Source organism: Pleurodeles waltl, chromosome 10 (assembly GCF_031143425.1).
Source record: "Pleurodeles waltl isolate 20211129_DDA chromosome 10, aPleWal1.hap1.20221129, whole genome shotgun sequence".
NCBI classification, from domain to species: Eukaryota; Metazoa; Chordata; class Amphibia; order Caudata; family Salamandridae; genus Pleurodeles; species Pleurodeles waltl.
This window is the reverse complement of record NC_090449.1, coordinates 341,122,293-341,149,602: the sequence shown is the minus strand read 5'-3', so window position 1 is coordinate 341,149,602 and position 27,310 is coordinate 341,122,293. Positions and strand designations below refer to the sequence as shown.

Here is a 27,310-nt window from a genome sequence, read left to right as displayed (position 1 = left end):
TGTTTGGCTTTTTGTGTTTGTTGGGTTATTATTCCATTGTTTACTTCTTATTGAGTTTCGCACAAGAAAAGAGGGCTGTTTTCAGTCAAGATGGGTATTATTCCGTGGAATCGACGGTGATTGGTGCACTGTTATGGACTACTGTTGTTCTCCCATTGGCTACTTGTGGTTTGCCTTATGGGAGTTGTAGTGAATCTTGACTGGAGCTGCTATTGAAAATAAAGAAAAGACAACTGCATAATACTCGCCTCCGTGTCTTTAATAAAATTAAGACTTTCCTTCATAAATTACTAGGAAAATCTACATTATTGGCATAAATGTGGTGCCGTTTTGCCTATGGTATATTAACTGACAGTCCTAACAAGTGCTTCTTTCTGCTGATGCTGCAACAGATGCGTTCAGGGTTTCAGAAGGTCAGATGCCCAGATGTAATGAAAGAAAGTGTTGACTTGTGTCTCTGTACCAGATCTGTCATAGATTCACACCCGAGTATACTCCACCTGCTGCAGAGGCTTTTATACCTTGACACATTCAGTTCAATGTAATGCCTTAGTCCATGGCTGCATTTCCCGATTTTGTTTTTTTTGGTAAAGGAATTATATTTACTAATTAATGGGTGCCTAATACATTTTTGGAAATAGTGGATTTCCATTGGAAATTTTTGCTTGCTGACAATTTCGGACCATCACGTAAAATCATCTCTAAAGGTATATTGAAAACAATGAAGGATTCGGCTCAAAGCTTGCCTTCTGATTCCAATACAGGGCGATTAACTATTTGTGAATGGTTTAAAAACAAACCAAAGAAAGTCAACTGCTGCCTTGCAAAGACAATTCAGTTCGGTACGTCTGGCTATCCAGTTTATGAATAAATGAGAGCAACTGAGACCTCTGACGTCACTGCTACCCAAGTAGGATTAACATTAGTATTAGTACTGGGACATGGTATCCGTACTTTTTCATTTCGGACATACTTGAAAAAAACAAACTACCCAACTGTCTACACTTGGGGTATGCTAGGGATATGGCATCTTCTTGAGTTTGTAAAGTGGCAGGGTACGTTTTTCACTGTTGTACAGTTTAAACGTAGGGATATCACTTTCTGCTTTCCTCTTCTTTCAATACCATCCTAATCTGGTTTATTGGATTATATTTTTTAAAGACAGCACATTTTGCCCCCCATATCTATATGTTCTTACTAAAGTGGTTTTCAATTTGAAAACGTGTATTGGAAAATATGTCCTGACAGGTCCACACATATATGTGTATGTTCCACCTTTTTCTGTGTGTCAGAGTGAGCCTTGTAATAGAGAATCCCTGTTAGAGGTAAGTAACTACATTGCAAAGTAGGTCAAAATGTGACGTTAACTGCTAAGGGCACATTGGGATTGATCTGCCATTGAACTGATGGGTAGATCGATTGTCACGTTTTTTGATGGTGCATTCCTGACGTACCAGAAAACTATAAGGCTCATAACAGCAAAAGTTGAAGTTACTTATATTGTAGCTGTCAGATTCCAGACAGACACCACAGGACCACACTGAAGCCGCTGAAACGTCTTGTTTGTCTTGTCAGTGTTCATTTCAAGAGGGCATGCGATGCAAGCATATTAACTATCTAGATCTTGGGAATTGGCTCCTTTTACAATCAATGAAGCCATTAAGGCCCAGTTTGGCCTACTGCAATATCTCCATCTTAAAAACATAACCAGCGAGGATGTTTGCCAAGACTGGGCTACTGCAATATCATCATCCTAAAAATGTAACAGATGCTTGTCATCTACAATTGTTAAGTGCAAAGTAAAAAACACAGTTATGAAGCGAACGAAAGTGAGGTGAGTCTCCCTTATTGTAGAGGACTACAGACAGGCATGTACAGTACTGAGACAAACACTTCAGGTTGGCCTAACTACTGGCACTGAGGCACATTCAAAAAGATAATGGCCTGGAACGTGGTCCCAAGAGATCACCAGTGGCTGAGACTAATTGAAACATTCCCTCCATCGCCTTATTTATTGCAGTGGATGCCATCAATGAGACGTGGCTCCTGTGTTCACTGTGTCAGGTAAATCAAGCTATTTCTCACTGAAAAGACCTACATTGGTTGAAAATGGTTAATTGAGTTGTCCCCATGATGGACCTGACCTGGCAGTCTAGGGTATATTGTTCTTATTGGAGCAGGACCAAGAATGATGAGCATATGGCACGTTTCTATCTAAAGTGGCACAGTGTGCAAAAAAAATACAATGGCTTGAAATACAACCTGAGCAGTAGCCACTGACTACGATTAAATCAATCATTCCTTACATCACCTTGTTGTTTGCTCCATACAAATGGAGAGAACTCTGCAATAAAGAATACAGTATCAGAAATGAAAATAAAAGTCAGATGAAGCCTGGCTCAGGCACTGGATGAGAAAGACCTAAATTCATTGAACACAACTCCTTTATATAACTTCTTTCAGAATCCTGGGCTTGTTCGTTCTTTGGGAAAGGTTCTAGGTGTCAGACCGCTGTCTCTGCAGGTTGGCCCAACCCAGCTTGCCGTACCGTTTGGATATCGTAGGCCCAGGCTCTGTCTACACCATCTCCCAGGATGCTGCTTGGAACCCAGGTTGGGAGAGGGAAGCGCCCAGTGACCACCCGTGCACCGTCTGGGAGCTCCGCCAGCAGTTTGGACTCCAATAACCCCAGCTGTGGGACAGAAAGTAACATAGATTTGTTTATGAATTATTTGAAAATCTCCAAGATACAGCTAATATAATTCTGGGCAGCAAATCACAGTTTTTCCATGTTATCTCTGGTGGAAAGGAAAGGAAGTCTAACATACCACACTGGGAGCCAGGAACACTGAGATGTTGTTACAGTCGTGCAGTCTGACCTGTAAAGAAACAAATAAATTGTCACCAGTGGGCAAAAGGTCTTGTGCATCCGTGGAAGGAAATGGAACAATAAGTTAAAGATTCTTCACATCCCTGGCATTAGATTGTTTTTGGAATGCAAAGCTTCTACCTGGAATTGTAGTACTAAATCAAGACCCTCTGCCCTATCCAATAGATTTTACAATTCAAATGTGAAAATAATGAAATCATATTTAACCGTTTTTAAAGCAAGAACACACAAAAAAGGTTGCACAGGCAATGCTCTCCTGACACTTTCAAGCCAACATTCTGCAGCCCCCTCAATGCTAGGAACCAGACAACGCTCAGTTCTGTAGAAGTTCCCAAGACACACTGTAGACTTGATTGACAAACGTGAGGTTGGATAGGTGTTCATAATTAAAGAAGAAATTGATGATGATCAGAAAAGACTTACTGACCATTGTCATTGTAGTACAGTAAGAGTTATAAATAAAGGAAACCCTTTTGGCTACTGAAAGACTCTGTAGAGCTTTGACGTAAGTGTTAGAATGGAGTGAAGTGAATGCAGGTTTATAATGTTGAGTTTGCGGCCATACGCAGATGAATAAAGACGTATAATACCAATCTCTATGTGTGGCATAGTCACTGGTGGGCATCCCGGCTGAAAAATTCACTACAGTGGTGATGAGATACTGGATAACTAGCCCGAAGATCAACAGTGCTCTCCCAGAGAGTTTGCAGTGGTCCAAGCAAACTGTTTGTGCGTGTAATGTGTGCCTTCGTCGAAGTGCAGTCGACAATTGGCCCATGTGGAGTCAAAGCGCACTCCAGCTGGTGTGAAGCGTTTGAAGATAAAGAAAGTTTCAATAAGAAGTCTACACATCAGTGGCAAAGGACCTTCTAGCTAGGCCGTAAAGAGGGGTACTGCGTTATTACACAGCATAAAGCTATACATCATACGGAGTGATAAAGCTGAAGGCAGATACAACCAGGTTTTGAAAGTGCAGCAACAGCAAACTGCAAGATAATGCTAAGATCAGAAGTGCTACAAGGCAGAGATCAGCCAAGTGTCAATAGGCACAAAAGGACACCTGAAAACACAACAACTCAGATACAAGAAAAGGTTATCTGCCTTCCAGAATTGATTAAACATAGCCATCATACTGCAGCACTGGGAAGCGGCATAGGGAGAAGTACCCAGGATGGATAAGTTACTTACCTGTAAATCCTAGTTCTCTTCCAGGGGTATCCTCATCAATGAAGAATGAATAAGAATGATGGATGAGTTCTTAGAACAACTCTATTTTCATGGAAAACCGTGTACGCCTTTGAGGACAAAGCCTGAATCTCACTGACACTCCTCGCCGAAGTAATGGCTACGAGAAAGGCTGTCTTCCATGTAAGGTGTTGCAAAGAAGTTTTGTGGATAGGCTCGAAAGGAGGGCCCATAAGTCTAGATAATACTATGTTCAGTTCCCATGGAGGCAAGGGTTTTCGAATGGGTGGAAAAACCTTCTTTAAAACTTCTAAGAAATCCTTGACTACTGGCATTGTAAAGAAGGATTCCTGAGAAGGTGACTTACGATAAGCTGTAATGGCAGACAAATGTACCTTAATAGATGACACTTGCAGACCTGATTTCGCCAGATGGAGCAGGTAAGACAATATGACCTCCTCCTGAGCCAGAATAGGAGTCTGACCCTGCTGACGACACCATATGTAGAATCTCTTCCACTTGAACGTGCAACAGCGCCGCATGGTAGGCCTTCTGGACTCCTTTAAGATGTTCATGCATTCCTGCGAGAGCCCTAGATGCCCAGACTGCAGGAATTCAGGAGCCATGCCGTCAAGCTCAGAGAGGGAAGGTTGGAGTGAAGAATCTTGCCTCCCAGCCTGCGAAGGAGATCCGGTCTGCATGGCAGCCTCTTGTGTGGTTGTTCTCACAGGTTGAGGAGATCCGTGTACCAGAACTGACGAGGCCATTGCGGGGCTATGAGAATCATTCTGGTGTTGGATCTGTGGAGTTTGTTTATCACCGCTGGTATCAGGGGAATCGGTGGAAAAGCGTAGAGAAATATCCCTGACCAGTCGATCAACAGGGCATTCCCTCGAGACCCCGGACGGTAGAACCTGGATGCGAAGTCTGGGCATTTTTTGTTTACCTCGTCTGCAAACAGATCTAACTGAGGCTGACCCCATTGAACGAAGATGTCTTCGACGACCTCGTCGTGAAGAACCCAGTCGTGGGCGTCCTCGAGGGTTCTGCTTAGGAAGTCCGCCTCCACGTTTTGCTGCCCTGGGAGGTGAATAGCTGTAAGAGATATTCCCCTCACTATGAGCCAATGCCAAATGGCTTGAGACTCCCGAGACAGGGGCCGGGATCTCGTCCCTCCTTGCTTGTTCAGAAATACATTGTCGTCGTATTGTCCGTCTGCACCAGGAGAGACTTTCCCTGAATCGATGGAGCAAATGATTTGAGAGCCAGATGAACCGCTCTGAGCTCCAGCAGGTTGATATGGTACGACTTCTCTTTGCTGGACCACAAGCCCTGAGCTTGAGAGAACCCAGATGAGCTCCCCAGCCCTGAAGCGATGCATCCGTTACCAGAGTGTCGGAAGGGATTGGATGGTGAAAAGGAACTCCTACTGATAGGTGATGTCTGCGCATCCGCCATTGTAATGATTGTCGCGCTCCTACCGGAAGAAGCATTCTGCCCACCCAGTGGCCTGTGTGTTGATTCCAGTTTTCCTCTAGAGCCTCTTGAAGAGGTCTCATATGCAATCTGGCGTTCAGGACAATGAAAATGCAAGAGGCCATGGAGCCCAACAGAGATGTCACCTGACGGGCTGTAGGCGCGGGGGAACCCAGAAGATCGCTACACTTCGCCCTTATTGATAACAGTCGTTCCTCCGAAGGATACACTCTTTCGAGCTCTGTATTCAGTATCGCTCCCAGGTAGTGGAGGGTTTGTGTTGGGGTGAGGTTGGACTTTTGGAAGTTGACTTGCAGACCTAGAGATCAGAAAACACTGAGCACAATGTCTAGATGCTTTTTCGCCTGTTCCGGAGAGGATGCTTTCAGTAGCCAGTCGTCTAGGTATGGATAAATGAAGATTTTCTGCTTCCTTAAATGTGCCGCTACCGTTGCTACACACATGGAGAACGCGCACGGGGCATATTTTAGGCCGAAAGGAAGCACCTTGAACTGATAGTGTTGGGAGGCTATCACAAATCGTAGGAATTTCTGATGTTTGGGAATGATCGGGATATGAAAATATGCATCCTGTAGATCTATGGAGCACATCCAGTCTCCTCGCTGCAGTTGAGGGAAAATCTGATGAAGAGCCAGCATTCTGAATTTTTGCTTCCTTATGTATTTGTTCAGCTGCTTCAAGTCTCGGATGGGTTTGAAGACTCCTTCCCGACCCTTTTTTGCTACTAGAAAATAGCGGGAGTAAACCCCCTTTCCTCTTTGGTCGGCTGGCACCTTTTCTATCACTCTTTTCTGTAACAGGGCGGGAACCTCTTTGCGTAGTAAGTTCATGTGAGCAGGTCTCATCTTGGTTGGTGGCAAATGAGGCGGAGGTTGTCGGAAAAGAAGAGAGTATCCACTCTCTACAATGTTCAGCACCCATTTGTCTTTTGTTATGCCATGCCACTGGTGAGCAAACGCTGTAATACTTCCCCCAACCGGAGTGGTGTACGGTATTAAGGGAAGCAAACCCTCATTGTTTTGCAGGGGCAGACTGCTGAGGTCTGCTTGATCCTCGGTCTATTGTGGCCTTGCGAGACTGGAAGAGAGGACGCCCTTGCTTTTGTTGAGGTCTTTGAGACAAATGAGGGGTTTGAACCCTCTGTTGGAACGGGCGCCTGTTGTAATGCCTGTACCTCCTTCTGAAGTCTTTCCTTCTTTCGAGGCCCACTGCCTTCATTGTGCCGACCTCCGCCTTCATACGTGCCATCTCGTCATCCGTGTGGGTTCCAAATAACGAGTTTCCATTAAACGGAAGATTCATGATACGCTGTTGCGCTTCCTGCTTTAATCCTGTGAGCCTCAGCCAGGAAGATCTTCTCGCGCAAACCCCATGCACGTATCCATGTGCCGCCAAGTCTGCACTGATGATTTGATTGGACACCAGACTTCCCTTCTGAAGGATCTCCTGAAAGTCCTGCCTGTCTTCTCTAGGCAGCTTTTCCGCAAATCTGGTCAGCGAGTACCAGAGGGATCGATCATATCTGCCTAGGAGTGCTGAGGCGCTGGAGACCTTCATCATCGATGCCGCCGTGCCACACATCTTCCTCCCCAGAGAGTCCAGATTTCTACTCTCCTTGTCCGGTGGAACCGTAGAGGATGATGCCACTGAATGCGTCTTGCAGGCTGCGGCTAATATGACTGAGTCTGGTGGTGGATCAGCCCTGAGAAACAAAGGATCTTGATCAGGGGCCTTGTATTTTTTCAAAATCCTAGAGGGAGCTGAACGAAGGTTTGCTGGCATTAAAAAGTCTCCATGGTTGGCTGGAGAAGACCAGGCACTTCTTTGACACCGTCCTGTGTTGCAGGGTTTCAAAAATTACTGACGAGGAGGTTGAAGGTTCCGGGACATCAATATTAAGCTTTTGTGCTCCCCTGAGCAGCACCTCATTGAAAGTTGTTATGTCATCCACCGGGGAAACTCTAGCTGGTGGAGAATCCGTCAGAGTCGGGGAGTAACCTCTTATGGAAGACCTCGACGATGTGGACCAAGAAGGAGACCTTCAGTGATGGCGCGACCTTGACCTAGACCTCCTCTGGGAGCGTGACCTGCTCCTAGATCGTGTTGTAGTACGCCGAGGCCTAGTGGCAGACTGGCGGGACGTACAACGAGCCCGTTCTGTATGCGTCGTTGGCGATGGTGTCCCCGGAAGCGACGCTGATGGTGAATACATCCACGAGTATTGAGAGTCTGGAGAAGCAGGCACCTTGTTAAGACTCTCCAATCACCTTGGCGATAGGTTTATGGGCGAGATGTGCCCTGATGGATGGGGCCCTTGACCGTCTAGACGATCCACTCCTTATGGAGACCACTGGACTTGTTGGAGTGACATTCTTGTCAGCCGGTGGTTGCTGACGCTCTTCCCCTTGAGAGATAGGCAGTACCTGTCTCGACATCGAAAGGTGTACCGACGTCGAAGGAAGTACCATGGACTGCTCAGGTCTCGGCGTTGAGCGCCTCGATGGCGACTGGTGGTCTCTTGAAGGTGCGCGGCTCGACGTCGTATGCTTCGCCGTCGAGTTATGGGCCGCTGACGACGGAAGCCTCCTCTCTCCCTGTTGAGGCGATCTCGACATCGTCTTCCGTGCCGTCGAGGGGTGTGATGCCTTCGACGGCGTACGAGCAAGGCGGTGCTGGCTCGACGTCGATCGGTGGGTTGCCGTCGACGGAGATCTGTCCCGATGATGGCTGTGCGCCTTCGACGTCGTATCCTTCGACGTCGGTCGGGTCGCCGTTGACGGCGATATGCGATGATGCGACGGTGGCAGCGATGAAGTCGACGGGGAACAGACAGGCACCTTCTTACCAGCTGACGTCGATCTAGCCTGTCTCTCCTGAGAATGGCTTGTTGACTGCCTGGGAAGCGAAGAGGACGATGTTTTCTGCCTCTCATGAAGACTATGAAGTCTGATTTTCTCTCTGTCCTTCAGAGTCCTTTTGGACATGTTTTTACAGTGCCTGCATGTGTCAGGGCAGTGGCTCTGAGGCAAACACACAATACAGAGAGAGTGTGGATCAGACTGGGCCTTCTTCCTCCCACAGGAAGGGCACTTCACAAAAAGAGAAGGCATTTTCCAGTCAGGAAACAATCCCCTCACTCAGAAAAAGGTGAAAAACGTCGAGTGAAGGTAGAAAAAACAATGTTTTTGAATATTTTTCTGTGAAAAACTCCAAAAGAATTTGAGAGCTCAATGCTCCAGGATCCTCTCACAAGAAGCCGGAAAAAAGAACTAACCTAACTGTGAACCAACTGTCACCTCTCCTTCACCCCTGAGGCATGGTGGGATACTGGAGGTGCTCAGTGTCTTAAAGGCACGGTGCCAAATTTTGTGGTTCTGCTGTATTAACCTGCATGCAGCCTATTGGCTAATAATGCTCTATTGTTTTCAATGTAGTTTTTTCTATTTTTTCACATGTGTTACTGGTACTTCTTTTTCTGTGCCCGGCTATGGGGCTTTAGAAAGTTTTTTCTTGTAATTATAAAGGAGAGTGTTTTAAAAAAAAAAATCCATAGAAATAAAGCATTTTAGCCTGTTTATCATTATAGTCTGCATTGCTGTTATACACATGTATACATGAATCTGGTATGAAAATTGTCTACTAAAAAATGCTATATTTTTCATATATATTTCATACTTATACATGTGTGTGTTTTGTATATGCTCCGGGATCCCCTCACGGGGGCGAGAATATTCAGTGTTTATGACTATTGATGAGGATCCCCTGGAAGAGAATGTGTTTATACCATACCTGAAGAGGGGACAAAAAGAATCAAAGACTCTTCTTCCAATGGAGACCAAGAAAGAGGCCACCTTTCCCGCAGCTATCAAACATGACCCAGAGGCCAGCACATCGCAAGGGCCCAGATATGATGTGCATGAAAAAGTTCACCAAGATCGCCAGAGATGATGTGCACGAAAAAGTTCACCAAGATCGCCAAGTGGAGTGGGAAATAACTCAATTTTCATTGTCAGACAATTCCATAAACAGTTATAATGTATCCCTCTTCCAGAAACCACCACCATTTGATACTACCAAAAAGCAAAATATTGGTGATAGAGAGACTGCTTGTATAGAGACATTTGATGACTTCATTGATGCACTAGAAGAAACAGATAACAAGAATATTATCAAATACCCCAAGAATCTTGCTGTTGAAAGTATAAATGAAGTTGCACAGAACATGCAGTGAGCTGATGAAGTTATATAATGTCAAATTAAAGAGGCCTTGAATCTCAAGTTCAATCCAATACCAAATGTAAATTACAAAAGGCACATTTTCAGTCATTACATTTTCAGTCAAGAACAAAAGAGTTGGTGAAACCATGGACAAATTTGTTGAAAACTGGATACATTCATGAAACACTAAAGGTTTAATTAATTCAATGATGAGGAAGCAATACGTTATTGACAGATGCCTGTCAAATTAATTCAGACAACCAATGCTTAGAGAAACTCTTAGTCTGGAACGAGTTCTCATGGCTGCTAGAGATGAAGAGTGTGCCAATCAACAAGCTATTGACATGGAGGCTGGAGATGCCCAAAGTGAGTCAGTCATGAACATGGAAAGCAAGCAGAAACACAAAGATGAAGGACACAAGCTGATGTGTCCACAAAAAAAGATGTTGTGTTTTAGGTCTGGATTGTTATTTCCACACCAAGGTAAATGTCTTGCCATTGGACTGATTTGCAAAGGCTGTGGGGAGGAGAACCATTTTGTAATGGTTTGCAAAGTGAAGGAAAAAAGTAAGAGCTTCACAGCGAGAAGACAAAAAGGCAGCCGGAACCTTCCAGAAGCGATGTTCAGCGCATGCCCACAAGGCCAATCGACAACACCAGTTGAGACAAATCAAAACCAAACAAAGTTTATCATCATCTAAATCATCAAAAATGTTGTCAGTATCATTATCAAGTAAAAGATAATTGTGCAATGTTGATGGTTTACAGAGAAAAATGTGAGCATGTGGGAGTCGCTGCATGTCAATGAGAATTATCAGTCAAAGAAAAATTGACATGAAATAGCATCAAAGTTATTCAAACATTGTCTGAAAATTATACAGAAAATAAAGAGCTGTTCAATACCTCTCATTGTCAACAGTGGTGGTTCGATAAACATTATGCCGGAAGAGAAATATAATGAAATATTTCCAGTTCTACAACTGACACCATTGAAAACTACAGTATACACACAGGGCTCTTCGACACCATTGAAAAGTCAAGGATCATTCATAGCAATGATTAAGCACAAGAAGCCAAAATTGCAAGTGCCCATTCAAGTGCTTCAAGGTACAGCATCAAGTCTCTGTCTACTCAGTTTTAGCACAGCTGCTGATATGGGACTGATCTCAGTGAACTACAATATGAATGCTTATCACCAAATAGTAACTTGGTTCCCCTCTTTGTTTCATGTTAAAAGTTAAGATTATGAAGGTACAATTGCATACTAATGAGGATGTACGTCCTGTTACACAAAGACACCGAAGTATTGAATTTCATTTACAAGAGGCTGTTGAAAAGGAACTTGAATCATTACTTAAAAAATGATATAATTGGGTGCTCAACTGCTCCAACGCCATGGGTTTCTCCCATAATGATAGTACCTAAAAAGGACACTGAAGTAGCTGCACGCATGTGTGTGGATATGCGTCAAGCGAAAAAGGCAATTGAAAGAGAATGGCATCCATGTCCTCACATTGCTGACTAGATAACACAACTGAGTGGTACAAAAAGCCTTCTCTCATCTTGATTTAAATAAAGGATATAATAAGCTGGAACTCAGGGAGAATTGCAGGTACCTTACAACCTTTTCTACACATATTGGTCTATTCTGATATAAAAGACTAAGGCCCTCATTACAGCCCTGGCGGTAAAAGACCGCCAGGGCTGTTTTGGAGGTTGCACCGCCAACAGGCTGGCGGTATAAACTCGCATATTACGACCGCAGCGGTCGCACCGCCGGGACCGGCGGTTTTCCGCCACGTTGGTCCCGGCAGATTTAATCCTCCAGGACAGCGCTGCTTGCAGCGCTGCCCAGGGGATTACGAGTCCCCTTCCCGCCAGCCTTTTCATGGCGGTAGGAACCGCCATGGAAAGGCTGGCGGAAAGGGGAGTTGCGGGCCCCCTGGCACAGCCCCATAAAGCTTTTCACTGCCTGCACAGCAGACAGTGAAAAGCGCGACGGGTGCAACTGCACCCGTTGCACGGCCGCAACACAGCCGGCTCCTTTTGGAGCAGGCTCCCATGTTGCGGCCGACATCCCCGCTGGGCCGGCGGGCGGAAACTCGGTTTCCGCCCGCCGGCCCAGCGGGGATGTCATAATGGCCACCGTGGAAGTGTGGCCGCATTGGCGGCCGCACGGCGGTTACAACTTGGCAGGCGGCGGTTGCTGCCCCCCAAAGTTGTAATGAGGGCCTAAGTTTTGGAGTGTCAACAGCTGTAGAGATGTTTCAAGATGTCATTCGACATATCATACAGCTTGTCATGGATGCTTTTAACTACAGTGATGACACATTAATTTTCGGAGATACACAGAAGGAGCACGATAAAGTTCTGAAGCAAGTGTGTCATTTACTGGTTGATGCAGGTTTAACTTTGAATGTTGAGAAATGTGAATTCAATAAGACAAAGCTAAAATTCTTTGCCCATTTCTTTTCTGATGGAGGTTTGACACCTGATCTCGCTAAAGTGCAAGCGTAGTTGTTAGACCTGACAGCCTTAGGGTGGTCACCCCTAACTTTTTGCCTGCCTCCCTCCACTTTTTAGATACTGTTTTTGCTGGTTTTAAGACTCTGCGCACTTTACCACTTCTAACCAGTGCTAAAGTGCATATGCTCTCTCCCCTTAAACATGGTAACATTGGATCATACCTAATTGGACTATTTAATTTACTTATAAGTCCCTAGTAAAGTGCACTATATGTGCCCAGGGCTTGGTAGATTAAATGCTACTAGTGGGCCTGCAGCAATGATCGTGCCACCCACTTAAGTAGCCCCTTAACCTTGTCTCAGGCCTGCCACTGCAAGGCCTGTGTGTAGTTTCACTGCCAATTCGACTTGGCATTTAAAAGTACTTGCCAAACCTAAAACTCCCCTTTTTCTACACATAAGACACCCCTAAGTTATGCCCTAGGTAACCCGTAGGGTAGGGTGCTGTGTAGGCAATAGGCAGGACATGTACTTGTGTAGTTTACATGTTCTGGTAGTGTAAAACTCCTAAGTTTGTTTTTACACTGCTGTGAGGCATGCTCTCTTGATAGGCTAACATTGGGGGTGCCCTCATACACTGTTTGAGTGGTAGCTGCTGATCTGAAAGGAGTAAGAAGGTCATATTTAGTATGGCCAGAATGGTGATATAAAATCCCGCTGACTGATGAAGTTGGATTTAATATTACTATTTTAGAAATCACACTTTTAGAAAGTCATAATTTCTCTGCACTTAAATCTTTCTGTGCCTTACAATCCACGTCTGGCTGGGTTTAGTTGACAGCTCCTTGTGCATTCACTCAGACACACCCCAAACACAGGATACTTACTCAGCCTCACTTGCATACATCTGCATTTTGAATGGGTCTTCCTGGGCTGGGAGGGTGGAGGGCTGAACACTTGGATGTCAAAGGACAGTAGCCTGCCCTCACACAAAGGACTGCCACACCCCCTACTGGGACCCTGGCAGACAGGATTGAGCTGAAAGGAGACCTTGTGCACTTCTAAGCCACTCTTTGAAGTCTCCCCCACTTCAAAGGCAAATTTGGGTATATAAACAGGGCCTCTGCCCCTACCAACTCAGACACTTCCCGGAGAAGAAACTGGAACCAGAACCTGCATCCTGCCAAGAACTGACTGGCTGCCCAAATGTCTCACCTGCCTGCTTTCTTTGAAGGACTGCTGCCTTGCTGTTGCCTTGCTGCCTTGCTGTTCTCTGGTTGTGGTGGTGAAGAAGTGCTCTCCAAGGGCTAGGATAGAGCTTGCCTGCTGTTCCCTGAAGTCTCAGGACCAAAAAGACTTCATCTCTACAAGTAGGACTCCTTGTGAGTCGAAATTCAAAGCACAGCCTGCCAGAAATGACGCACAGCCTGCACCGCGGTGAAAATTTCACCGGACGCCGATCCGGAACGACGATGTCACGACTTACGTGCTGCTTTACCCTGGAGGCTGCAGAGCGAGTGGCATGAATCCTGTTCTGGAATGTTCGGCCTTAGCCCAAGTAGGGGCGACTCTTTCTGGTAGCCACGGTGCTGCAGGCAATGGGTACGCCAAGAGCAGGCTGTGTCCCTCAGAAGTAGTGCCAGAGGGAAAAAAACCCTGAAAGGGGGAAAAAAACCTCAAAAAAGATAGAATCCTGCAACAGGAACAAAAAGAATAGGTGACAGCAGGAACAAAATACTGGAAAATACACTGGAACCGACGAGAACCAGCACAGGAATACAAGGAAGCAGGAGCGAAGACACCATCCAAACAGAAAGTGTTGCAGCGCAAGGAGAGAAAGAAACACAGCCCTTAAATACCAACAAACAGGAAACGACCAACAGGAAGTAAAAGGACACCATCTTAGATAGGGAAAAGCACAAAGAATAGAATGGACTAGGAACCACAGAGAGTAGGGAACAAGGAATGCTGGGAAGAGAAGGGTACTATGGGAAAGGGGGAAAAACATAAAAGAAGGCACAACTAGATGACCAGAAAAAAGAAGAAAAGAAAAGAACAGGTGAGTGGGGGGGTCAGACCTGCCTAGACATGCGGTGCGCTAAAAAGAGAACGAGGCCCCATGCCCAATTTGGGGCCTCGTAAGGTACAGAGCAGGCTGGGGGCGCGGCGCGTCTTATGACCGCGTGCTGCGGCCCGAGCCAAATGTTCGGCTTGTGCCACGCGCAGCGGCGTGACAGACGAAGCCCGGCTTTGCAATGAGAAGATCGACACAGCGCCAGCGCCAGCGTAGCGACAGGAAATTTGGCGCACAACCCACCGGAACGACGCACAGCCGACCGGAACGACGCAACCCGACTTCCAGAGAGGAATAAATGCAGCGTCTGCCGTGCGGTAGAAAATTCGACGCAGCTCCTGTGACTTCATCCTGCTAGCACAGGAAATCCATGCATCGTCCCCAGGGCATCTGAAAACCCCGCAACCCGAAGAGGATCCACGACCGAGCGCCCGGAAATCAACGCACGGCCGTCCCTGTGTGAAAACTAAACGACGCATCGCTGTGTGCAGCCTGAGAAACCGACGCACACCCCTCTGTCTCCACGCATCTCCTCCTCTGCGGTTCTTCGCAGAGATTTTTCACGCGAACCAGGTACTTTGTGCTTGAAAGAGACTTTGTTTGCTTCTATAAGACTTAAGACACTTTATATCACTTTTCAGTGATATCTCAACATTTACTTATTGCATCTTTAATCGTTTTGACCTGCATTTATCCAGATAAATATATATTTTTCTAAACACTGTGTGATCTATTTTGTGGTGCTATATGGTGTTATTGTATGATTTATTGCACAAATACTTTACACGTTGTCTTCTAAGTTAAGCCTGACTGCTCAGTGCCAAGCTACCAGAGGGTGGGCACAGGATAATTTGGATTGTGTGTGACTTACCCTGACTAGAGTGAGGGTCCTTGCTTGGACAAGGGGTAACCTGACAGCCAACCAAAGACCCCATTTCTAACATTGGTGATCAGCGGTGAGGATAGGACTTGTATTTGTGCAGTGACATACAGTAGCTAAGTATTTCACTACCTACCCACAGTTAAAGGTCAACTTGATTTTTTTATCTTTTTCTGCAATTCCTTTTTTCCACCTGACAATTTTTTAACTAAAAATCCTCATTTAACATGTCTCTGGCTGAGTCTCAAGCAAAAGACGAAGATTTTGGTCTGGCTATGCTGGGGACCTACACAGTTAAACAGCTGAAGGGGTTCTGCAGGGATATGGGTGTAGCCTCCAGGAAGGAGGAATTCCAAATGGCGCTGAGGGCCTGGGCAGAAGCCCATTCAGAAGAGGATGTTGAGGAGGAGGGTCCAGAGGATAGCCCCTCAGAAGATTTTTTGCCATCAGTGGATGATGTTACCACTGCAATTGTGCCCCGTGCTAAACCAGGGAGTCGTGTCTCTAACCAAGGCCTGACCACAGAGGAAAGGAGAGAGGAGAGAGAGTTTCAATTGCAGATAGCAAGGTTGAAAATTGATGCTCAACAGGAGGAAAGGAGGGCAGAGAGAGAAGCCAAACAAGCTGAGGCTGAAAGAGCAGCCAAGCAGATTAAAGCTGAGAGAGCTGAAGATGCAGCTGAGAGAGCCTTGGCTGAGAAGAAAATTTTGTTGGCTCATGAACTAAGTCTCAAGGAGCTGGAGATCAAGGCGAGACAGTCCGAGTCCAGCACTGATGGTGGCAGCACACATGCAGGACCTGTTGAGGAGAAAAAGGTTTGTATACCCAAGAATGTGGTGCCAGATTTTGTGGTGGGAGATGATATTGACAACAGGTTGGCTGCCTACAAAGTTGCACTAAGGGCCCCTGGGACCTGTGCTGAGCAATGGGGGGTGGCCTTAGTGGTTTTATGTACCAGCAGTGGGGAGGGACACACTTCTTACTCTAGCTCCACCTGATAGGAATATCTATGCACCCATGAAAGCCACTTTACTGGCCAAGTTTGGGCTGACCCCCGAGAAATACCGTCAGAGATTTAGGGACAGCACCAAACTTTCTACACAAACTTGGGTAGATTGTTTTAATTTCTCCAATAAGGCACTGGATGGATGGGTGCGGGGCAGCAAAGAAGATGATTACAAAGGGCTATAAGACTTGATTCTGAGAGAGCATATGCTCAGTATTTCTTTTACAGAGTTGCGCCAGCACTTGGTAGATAGTAAGCTGACTGATCCCAGGAAGCTTGCTGAGGAGGCGGACCTCTGGGTTAGCGCCAGAGTGTCCAAGAAGGCATCTGGGGGGGACACCCACAAAGGTGGTCAGGGTTCCCATCAGAAGAAAGAGGGGGGAGATAAACTTAAAGATAAGGAACTCTCAAAAGGCCCCCAAAACAATTCCCAAGGGGGGGTGGTAACCACCTTTTCTAGATTTGGGAAGAAACCACAGAAAGTTAGGGGAGTTCTTACCCAAATGTTCAGAGTGCTACCAGCATGGACACTCTAAGGGTGACTCCCAGTGTTCCAAGAGAGCATAGTCCACCTCTGGACATCCACCTGGGTTGGCTAGTGTAGTGCTCGGGGGGAGATAGTCCCAGTTAGCTTTGGGGGGCAGACAGAGGTATCCATAGTGTCCCTGAGAGATATAGAGATGTTGCCTAAAGCTCACATGCCTGCAAATACTTCAAAGTATAGGCAGTGGGTCACCTTTGATGGGCAAAGGGTGGATGCTCTGCGTGACACAGGAGCCAGTATGACTACTGTCAAGAGTCAGCTGGTGTCAGCAGAGCAGATGGTCCCTAATACATTCCACCAGGTCATAGTTGCTACAATCGTGAGAGTCACCTACCAGTGACTCTGGTTCTCTTTGAATGGGGGGGTCTCTGGTGCTCTGAAAGTAGCTGTGAGCCCTGCCATATCTGTAGATTGTCTGTTAGGCAATGATCTTAAGCATACTGGTAGAGCTCAGATCCCACCTGGAGATGTTAGGTTTGCCTGAGTGGGGCTGCATGACCACAAGGTCCATGGCTGCCCGTGAAGGGAGCCAAGGGCGTCTGGAGCCTGGAACAATGGCCCAGACAGCTGCAAAGAGGAAGGGCAAGAGGTGCAGGAAACCCACCTCAGATGTTCCCACGGTGGTGAACGGGGCCCCTGAGGAGGAGGAGGCCCCTGAGCTGACTGGAGAGGACATAGCTGACCTGGGCAACCTGTCTGAACTTGCTGGCTGACAAGTAGAGGGTGGGCCAACCAGGGCAGAATTCTGCAAGGTGCAGAAGGAATGACCCACCCTTGAGGGTCTGAGGCGACAGGCCGCAGCCCAAGCAGCTGGTGAAGCCTCTGGCGATCACTATCTCTACTGGGAGAAGGATCTCCTTTACAGTGAGCCTAAGTTTCCGGCCATTGGGGCAGCACGTGTGCTGGTGGTCCCCCAGTGTTACCGGGCCTTCCGACTGGGTCTGGCTCACGACATCCCCCTGGCAGGACTTTTGGGCCAAGAAAAGATCTTTGCCAGGCTTGTCACCCAATTCCATTGGCCTAGAATCCGGGTAGCCTCAGATAATTTTTGCTGGGCCTGCCCCACCTGCCAGGCTAGTGGGAAGACAGGGAAAAGGATTAATGCCCCCCTGATTCCACTCCCCGTCGTTGGCACCCCCTTTGAAAGGGTGGGCATCAACGTCATTGGTCCCTTGGACCTCAAAAAGGCCTTGGGCTACAGGTTTATCCTGGTTTTGGTGGACCATGCCACCAGCTATCCAGAGGCAATCCCTCTGAGAACAGTGACTGCACCGGTGGTGACCAGAGCCCTGATGACCAGAGCCCTGATGGGAATATTTACCCGTGTGGGATTCCCTAAGGAAGTTGTGTCTGACAGAGGCACAAACTTCATGTCTGTGTACATGAAGTCCATGTGGGATGAGTGTGGGGTGACCTACTTTACTGGTTTACCACCCCTTATCATCTCCAATCCAATGGGCTTGTTGAGAGATTCAACAAGACCCTTAAGGGCATGATCACTGGCCTACCTGAGGCCATGAGGCGTAAGTGGGAAGTCCTCTTGCCGTGCCTGTTGTTTGCTTACAAAGAGGTGCCCCAGAAAGTGTTGGGGTTGGCCCCTTTGAGCTTCTCTATGGTCACCCTGTCAGGGGACCGCTAAGCATAGTCAAGGAGGGCTGGGAGAAAGCTTCCAAGACACCTCCCCAGGATGTGGTCAGCTATATGCTGGCCCTCCGCAACCAAACCCAAGGCTTTTGGAAGCAGGCCAAGAGTAACCTTGAGGCCAGTCAAGAGGTGATGAAGGAGTGGTATGACCGGAAGGCCACTCTGGTTGAGTTCTCACCTGGAGACAAGGTTTGGGTAATGGAGCCAGAAGAGCCTAGGGCTCTCCAGGACCGCTAGTCTGGCCCATTTGAGATCAAGGAGCGGAAGGGGGAGGACACTTACCTAGTGGACCTCAAGACCCCTAGGCATCCCGTAAGGGTTCTTCATCATAACAGACTGAAACCTCATTTTGAGATATCTGAGGTAAGTATGCTCCTTGTGACAGATGAGGGCATGGAAGAGGAGAGTGAACCAAAGAAGGTGATGGTCAGTGGAGGGTGTCAATCTCTCTGACTCTAGATCAGAGAGGATACTGCTATGAGTTGTTGGAGCAGTTCTCTTCCCTGTTTTCCCTTACTACTGGACTCACCCATCTGTGTGTCCATGACATTGACACGGGAGACAGTCCCCCTGTAAAGAACAAAATTTACAGGTTGTCAGATAAGGTGAAGGCAAGCATCAAAGAGGAGGTCTATGGTGTTATTGTATGATTTATTGCACAAATACTTTACACATTGCCTTCTAAGTTAAGCCTGACTGCTCAGTGCCAAGCTACCAGAGGGTGGAGACAGGATAATTTGGATTGTGTGTGACTTACCCTGACTAGAGTGAGGGTCCTTGCTTGGACAGGGGGTAAACGGACTGCTAACCAAAGACCCCATTTCTAACTGTAGTCAACTGCAAGTCCCCCATAAGATGTTTCCATGTAACGTTCATTGCTTGGAATGACCAGTTACTGTTTCAGATACATACAAGACTTTGCCACTTTGACTGCTCCATTGAGAGACTTGACAAAAAAGAATGTTTCATTTCATTGGTCACATGAAAGCAAGCAAAGCTTTAAGGGAATCAAACAAGCTATTGAGAACGCTACTGAAATGGCATATTTAGATCCAAAGCTCGATAAAGAAGTTGTGGCTGATGCTAACCCAGTCAGGATAGGCACAATCCTTGCACAGCACAGCGGACAACCAAAAGCTTGAAGACATTTGGCATATGCAAGCAAACGCTTGGCCCAAACTGAATGTGCTTATTCACATCCTGAAAAAGAAAGTTTAGCAGTGGTATGGGCTTGTAAACATGTCCACGTGTTCTTATATGGAAAGCCTTTAAAGCTTGAGACAGATCATCAAGCATTGTTGACCATCTTTGGCAATCCAAAAGCCAAGATGCCTCCTCGCACTAAACGTTGGGGTTTAAAACTATACGAGTACAGCTACACAATAGTGCCTAGCCTGAAGAACGATCACAACCCGGCCGACTACTTCTCCAGAGTGCCTGTACAGTGTCAGAGTACCCCTTCTAAGACAATTGAAGCCTACACAAACTGCATTGTGAAGGCAAACATACCAGCTCTCATATTGTTGGAGCAAATTATCACTGCCTTGAGTCAAGATGGTGACATGTTAAAACTAAAATGCATTATTATACATCAGTCTTGGAATCAGCACACTCAACCTCTTGCCAGTGAATACCAGAAGTTCAAGAAAGTCAAAGATGAATTGTCAGTGACTTAAGAAGACATTACCCTGTGAGGTTCAAGAATTATTATTCCAGAGAGTCTAGACAACAGATAATTAAATTGGCCCGTAAAGGACATTGTGGAATACTTGCGAAGAGAGTGAGTGAATCAGACTTTGGTTTCCTTATCTTGATGAAAGAGTTGAAAGAGAGTTGAAGGTCTGTCATCTATGCAACTGCCTGTCATTGAAAACCACTCAACGCCCCTTATGGAAAAGAATTGTCCTGCCCCGCTGCATTTAATGACCAGCGGGGTGAAGACCCAAAATTTCATCTGGCTTTGCTGGGGGACGACATGAGTAAACTTTTAATTTGTAATGGTTTCAGCACTGAATATGCCCAGTTGATTTTCATAGGTGTAAAATAAACTGGCAGATTATGACACGAAAATTCGATTCTTTCTGGTTTAAAACATCGTTGTAGTAGCTAAGGGTGATTGGTAGCTGTTTGTGTTACAGGGTCTTGGATTGTTCTCCAGGCTATCAGAAAGTTTCTTCTTAGTTTTCTCCTACACAAATTCTTCGTCTTGATGATGACCCATTGGTAATTTGCTTACTGCTGGGGTGGAAATGTCAATAGTATTCTCTGTGGACTGTTTACAATTACTTTGTTGAAAATCTGTGGTGCACAAGATGTGTGTGTGTTGCGTGTGTAATGAAGAATATTTTTGACAGCCACATTGTTATGTATATACTTGTAAATATCACTGGTCCCGTTTAAGTTCACTTATACTTGATGTGAGCACCTATATACATTTTAGTTTGCTTGTTTTTAATCTTGAATTTTTGATGTCACATGATACGAAATTGATAAACGACAAAAAAGGAATTGATTGTGCATATGAACAAAGAAATAGTATTTAAATAAAGTTGATTTACAATACGCTACCGTAGGGAGGAGTTGTTGTACTACTGCTGTGGAAGTCGAGGCTTACACTTTGAAACTATAGCAAGCAAAAACGCAGTCCCCTATATCACGAACTTAAACTGACATGCATGAGGGACCTAAAAAAAGAGTAAGTGATAATAAAAATCATACCTGGATTCAAACCCCATGCAGAAACCATACAGGGAATAGCATGAATCAAACGTTTTAAACATTTTAAATATCTTAGAACTACTGGTACCTTTTTCACAGTTATCTTATTGTTATTCAAATTTTTTTTTTTAAACATTATCCAAACTTGTTTTAGCTTTACTAAAATCCAGCTGTGGTATACTGTATGACAATCTCATCAACGGCAGATCTACAGGTGGTTTAAACAAAGAAAATTGGTCGGTAGAAATTAAACAAGAGGATACAGCTGCCAAATATAGCAGCAATAGTATATAGGCACTTACTTTCCACAGGTCGTTTCGCAGGTAAGATACCTCATGACTGTAGCCTGCTCTCCAGGCATAAAAGCGGGACAGACGGATCAGCCAAGGGTTCAATTCATAACCAACCGCTGGCTTGAAACCCTTCCTGCAGGCCTCCAGTACCTAGGAGCAAAGGCAGATCGGAAATGCATGAATGTTCTACAGAGAGGTAGAAGACCATGTGTTAGCTAGATGTGAACCGCCAAAAACCCACTGCTTACTGCCTTTACTGCGAGCACCCCTGAAATGGATGACATAGAGTACTTATTGTGAGGAAGATTAAAACGTGCCCTTTATAGACCACAACTAGATTGAGGTACTGTTGTGGATGATGTTAGGCCATTGCAAATGCTAAAATGCACCTCTGCAGTTTCAGCTTGTACCAGTAGGAGGGGCTGCGAACTATGTATTGGTAGCTCTGAATTTGCTATTATTTACCAGCAGAAGGTGCCGCGGTAAAGTGTCGGACCAGCTGCTTGTTCCAGTGCACCCATGTAGTCTTTCTCACTAAGGTGTGTGCTGGACCAATAATACAGTAATACTGTCTCTGTCGCAATTCCCCGTGGCCTCAAACTCTCCCAAGCCCTAGATCCATTCCAGACCACCTCTTTCTACTCCAGAAAACAGTGCATTAGGTTTGATACAGGAGCCACTTCGTGGCATAGTGGAAAGTTGGCAGTCAATGCTGCCACTTTTCTATTTTGTCAGGGAATCAGAATTATATATTAATTCTGGTGAAATGTTTTGAAAATTGCCTTAAATGCCTAAAATGTGGTTGTGGAGTAAGCATAGCTGTTGTCATCAATTTGTAGAACACGTATTTGCTAGAAAATGTTGGGCCATTGAAGTAATCTCTGACAAATAGGTTTCCCTTATATCCTATGAAATTAACGATTTCCTGCACAGGACTGGATTCAAGCATGAAAGGTTCTGGTATGATTCGCAAGCGAGTGGTCTCGTTGTGACGATAAACTGTCTGATTAAAAATAGTTTTCACTTGTTAGTACAATCAGCATTTCAATGAACAGTTGTGCAGTCTACTTCAGTTGTATATGACTATAAACCTTCTTTTATCACAATATAAACTTTTTTTAAATTCTTAAAAAGGACAGCGGATAACGCGATGTTGCCCAAGCTGGTTATGCAACCTGGCGCAGGTTGTCGGAGAGTGGAGAAGAGGCATGGGGGGTGGCCAAACCAATCAGAATAGAGGGCAGCTGTCCTGAAAAGTATATAACGAAAACTCTGATAACAAGACAACTACTTACAAAACTGACATGCAGCCAGGTAATTGGTTGTATGCCACAGGCCATCATTTGTGTGTAGAGGTCTGTCTATGTGGTCAGAAGTTGTAAACGTTTTGAGGGTGAGGAAACTGTTGAGGTAGAAGTGGGTGAAAAACTGGAATGTGGAAAAGGCACATTTTAATAAAAATGTACAGAACCAAGAGAAGGTTAAAGTGGGCTGCTGTACCTGGAACATGTGAGTTTTGGTATGGTTAGTTATGGTAAGGATCGAGGCCTTATTTGGAGCTGCGGTCACTGCGTGGTAGATGTTCTGTCCGTCATATTATAAGCACAACTGACCATGTTTTGATAAGTATGCTGCTTCCCAAACTCTAAATAAGGCCCGAAGTCCGTACAGGATCAGGCAGTGTCTTAACATGTTGTACTTTATGAGCAATGAGTCTCCGTGCTTCGAAGGACTAAGACGAGATGTGGTTGACAATAGTGTGTCTGGCTGTAGCAGGGACGTTGGAGGCAGGAGCAAAGAAAGCTTACACGTTTGTTTCCCTAACTTTGATATGAGTTAATGACCACAGAATTTCGAGTTTTATCTCCAATTTACATTCTGTGGGTTTGTTAATGCGCTTTGGTTCTGTTCTTTTGGTGCTTTGTTTGAGAATGTTTTAAGATACGATATGTTACCACTCACGTTTTATTTGGCACTGGAAGTGTTTTTGGAATAATAACGCTTTGTGATTGTATTGGATGTCCGGATGAGTGCGTGTATTTCGTGTATAAAGGCTAAGGGAGTATCTGTAATGGACAGGATGCATTGGGGATGAGCAGACGGGGAGCCAGTTAATACATGAGGACCGGACTACATGTCTTAAAAACGTTTAGTTTAACAAACTTTTCATGTAAAATGATGGCCAGAAGGCACTGGCACGCTCAGGACAGGGACAGCTGAGTGCACACCTTCTACCAGTGCCACTTGTACTATCGTCTAGCTCAGTGACAGTCATAGATTTCCACGAAGTCCATAAAAAATAGACCAGGTATTTAAAATGACGATCTTAAGGGCTTGCTTTCTACAAGTACCCAGTAACAGTGTTCGCCTGGCCTGTGGTGCATTTTGAAACTGCCAAATGGGCCTGCTGCACACACCCAGTGTGGGGGCTGCATTTGTTTTGATCCAGTAGGCTAAAGTGAACAAAAGAATCGGCCAACACACTAGCCCTTTCAAGCTGGCCCATTTGGCCTTGTCAGTCCAGCACTGCCTAATAACCGAAACGAACTGTGTCAGATGCATGCAACATTCATGACAGCTTGAATAGTATGTTGTGGTGCACAAACACCTCTCGTTGTCTCCAACAAAGCTAGAGGAGGGGCCGCTCTTGCCTAGCACGCGTTTCGATGCCAGTAATTTGTTGAACGTGTTTGTGACAAGCAGACATTACTAACTCAGATGCCACTGTCCCTCCAATCCCATTCTTCCACTTCCCTCTGTCGGCTGATCTGTCAGAAATAGAACAGCAGACCTTTGTAGGACCACTGGGCTATGCCCTACACGGAGTGCCTCGCATTGTCAGTGCCTCTTATACATCACGAATCATCATAACGAACTTTGTAATTCCGTCTTTATGTATGTGATGCTATGTATCGAGCCTGCTCAGCGTCGTCATTGTGCCTTTAACACAATGTTAGCAAGCACTATTGTTTGTTATTTTTCTTATTTTCTGTACATGTGCAGCTTGTCTGTAGTTACTGAAAGTGTATGAAAACTACCAAAATGACTACTGTGTTGATAACTTTCTACAGCTGCCAAAAATCATGCAACAAGCGGACAACATGTTGCTTTCATTGTCTTTCACAGGGGAACTAAGGCTCGAGCCAGTCATGAACTGATCCTTAGTTAACACCCGAGATCACGATAGGTCGAAGATGCTCAACTTGTCTACCCCAAACGTAGTTCACACGATTTTTCTATTAATATGCATTACAAAACAAAAACAATTATACACTTTAATCACTGACTTTTCAATTTGATTGGTCATTGTTACACTATTGTATAAACGAAAAATAATCGCAAATTCCTCCATTTGGGTTTGAATACAAAATTCCAGTTGTGATTATTTTAGTGTTTTCTAGTTTAGATAGGTGAGGATGATACACACATGATCTTTCAGTTGTCAATTCCCTGGACAGTGGGCACTTCTCTTACAATTCTGCCGTCACCAGAGCCTAAATCCACCATCTTGCCGGAGCGACCATGCAATAGGGCCATTACGTTCTTCACCTGCCCGATACTTGCAGGCAAGTATGGCACCTGGAAGAGAGAAAAGAAAGGTCAGATAACTCACACATCGCCCTGAGACTCACACATCCCCAGTAGACCATCAAGGATCCCCTAGCAGGCCCTCCTAGAGACCCCGAAGGCCGTAACACTCAATAACAGATTTATCTTCACTCAATACATCCTAACATAGACACAACAGACCCTCACACAGACTCACATAAAAAGTCGAAGGGATGAGTGCGAGGTTTCATCCAAGATTTATTGGAGCGCAGAGACATAAAGATAATGTTGAGAGGTTGGCAGAAGTGGCTTAACAGGCACAGCATGACGTTGTGCTAACCGTCACTGCTCAAAGGTACATACCCTATATGTAAAGCATATGCACTAGTACTTTAAATAAATTGCACAATGAAAACACATCTGACATCCACCTCTCACAATGTAATGTATGTAAAACTTTCAACGCTATTCAGCATTGTAAAAAGCAAAGCCATTGGAAAAGCTGATGCTTCCCAAAGGCTAGACATATTGGCTTTGCCGGTGCTTGCTTCTTTTATACTGTGGAAGAAGGTCGTCCATTCTGAGATCTTATAAATCTGCGGGTGGGATCAGGTGTAGAGAAAGGGTGATGGGAATCCCAGATCTGCCCGGATATACTGCATCATGGTCCCCCTTGATGCGACTGGCATTATAAGATGTAATTTAAGGAAATATGCCATACGTTACTATTCAGGACCAGCGGGGCGGACTGAGTTGGAGTCCTCTTGTGACTATCAGCAGATCTCTCCATTCTTCACAGATCTCTTTGGTTAATACTATGTGGTTAATTGAGCAGGCTAGTATAGCCTGTATCTGTGCCCTCCAATTGCCACCAATGTCCTTTCATACATAACATGCCTGTCACTTTGAAATTACATTTCCTTTAGTAAATTAGGATATGTTAACATATGCTGACATAAATTACATCTGATTGGGACCAGAGGGACTGTCACAATGATTAGAGTTACTGTCCTCTATTTCGGTTGAGAGGAAAGGGTTAGGGCAGTTATGGACTTCTATTGCCAGTGAAGGGTAGGCTGGGACTATGGTTAGAGTTCTCCATCTCATAATTCAAGAAGTACGTCTTCAGCTGCTGAGTGCCTTGCACACTTTTATTATTGAGTGAAATGGCATATCTCACGTGTGAGATGTCATCGTTTTTATATCCTATCTGTATACTGAGGTCACTGCAACACTATGTTGGGCTGAGGTCCCCAGTTTGGGTAGGGTACCTTTATCAGCTTAATTGGCGTGGAGTGGTGGTCAGGACTGTTCCATAAATCTGGACACAACTTATTCTGATAGGAAGTATTATCATTCTGGGTTCTATCACAGGGTTGATGTAATCATCAATCATCTCCGGCACAACCTGCTTTTCACCTCTTTTGAACTTCATATTTTCCTGAATGTTTTGAATATTGGCAGGCGATGAGTTCTAGAGGCTGGCGTCTGTACTGAAATACTGATAGCCTCCTATGCACTACTGGTTGTAAGGTAGCATGACGATCTCTGATGCTAATCTTGGGTTGATTGTCCTATTTTGTTTGTATTGCTTACATTTAATGTGTAGGTATGTTGGTCCTTTTCCTTGCATGGCACTGTGGACAACGCACATGCCTCGAACCTGATCATCCAACTATGGGTAGCCTTTGGGGTGCTTGCAGGACTGGTGTCATATGCTCTCTGGATAGAAGGCGGAGGAGGAATCTTGCTCGATTTAGGATTCATTGTACTTTGCATATCACGAAACTTGGAGCACTATGGTATACATTTTTGGATTAGCAGAGCTTGGAGAACAGAAATGTGATAGCCTGTAGCGTAGTTTGTATCCAAGATAGGATAAGATGCGTCAGGTGGTTTCAATGTGTTGAAGGTGCTTCTTGTGACCTTGTTGGCATGGCAGTGGCCTTTCCATGTTGGCATGTTTATAACTCAAGCAACTCAATCTGTGTTTCCATACTGTCAAACACATAAAGCACACATTACTTTTGAAAATGACCATATTCAAACGTTTTTTTCTGAATCTCATGTAGTTTGATTCAACTATTAGGTTTGAATTTAGAACCTGGTAGGCACAATTTGTAATTTTTTTTTAATTATCTATAAAACAGCTGCTCATCTATTTGGTCCTTTTCCTGCATACTGGAACATTGCCACAATATATTTACATTACCCTAAAGCTGGATAGGTGATGGCCTCAGTGTCAGTGCACCCAATGTAACAACTTAGACTAGATCCCTTAGTCTACCAGTCATCAGTTATATTTCCATGTAATCTGTCAGGGGCTACGAACCATACTTTGAAATAT

At 45.2% G+C, this 27,310-nt stretch overlaps 1 protein-coding gene across 1 annotated transcript in view; it reads right to left on the bottom strand.

The window, feature by feature from the left end:
- Positions 1–586: 586 nt before the first annotated feature.
- Positions 587–27,310, bottom strand: part of ANTKMT (adenine nucleotide translocase lysine methyltransferase) — a 43,023-nt gene continuing 16,299 nt past the window's right edge. The window contains exons 2-5 of the mRNA XM_069210556.1: positions 24,889–24,993; positions 21,424–21,564; positions 2,829–2,879; positions 587–2,692 (exon numbers count right to left, since the gene is read on the bottom strand). Of these exons, the coding sequence (XP_069066657.1) occupies positions 2,504–2,692; positions 2,829–2,879; positions 21,424–21,564; positions 24,889–24,993 (486 nt within the window). The 3' untranslated portion in view covers positions 587–2,503. The remainder of the gene's footprint in view (positions 2,693–2,828; positions 2,880–21,423; positions 21,565–24,888; positions 24,994–27,310) is intronic.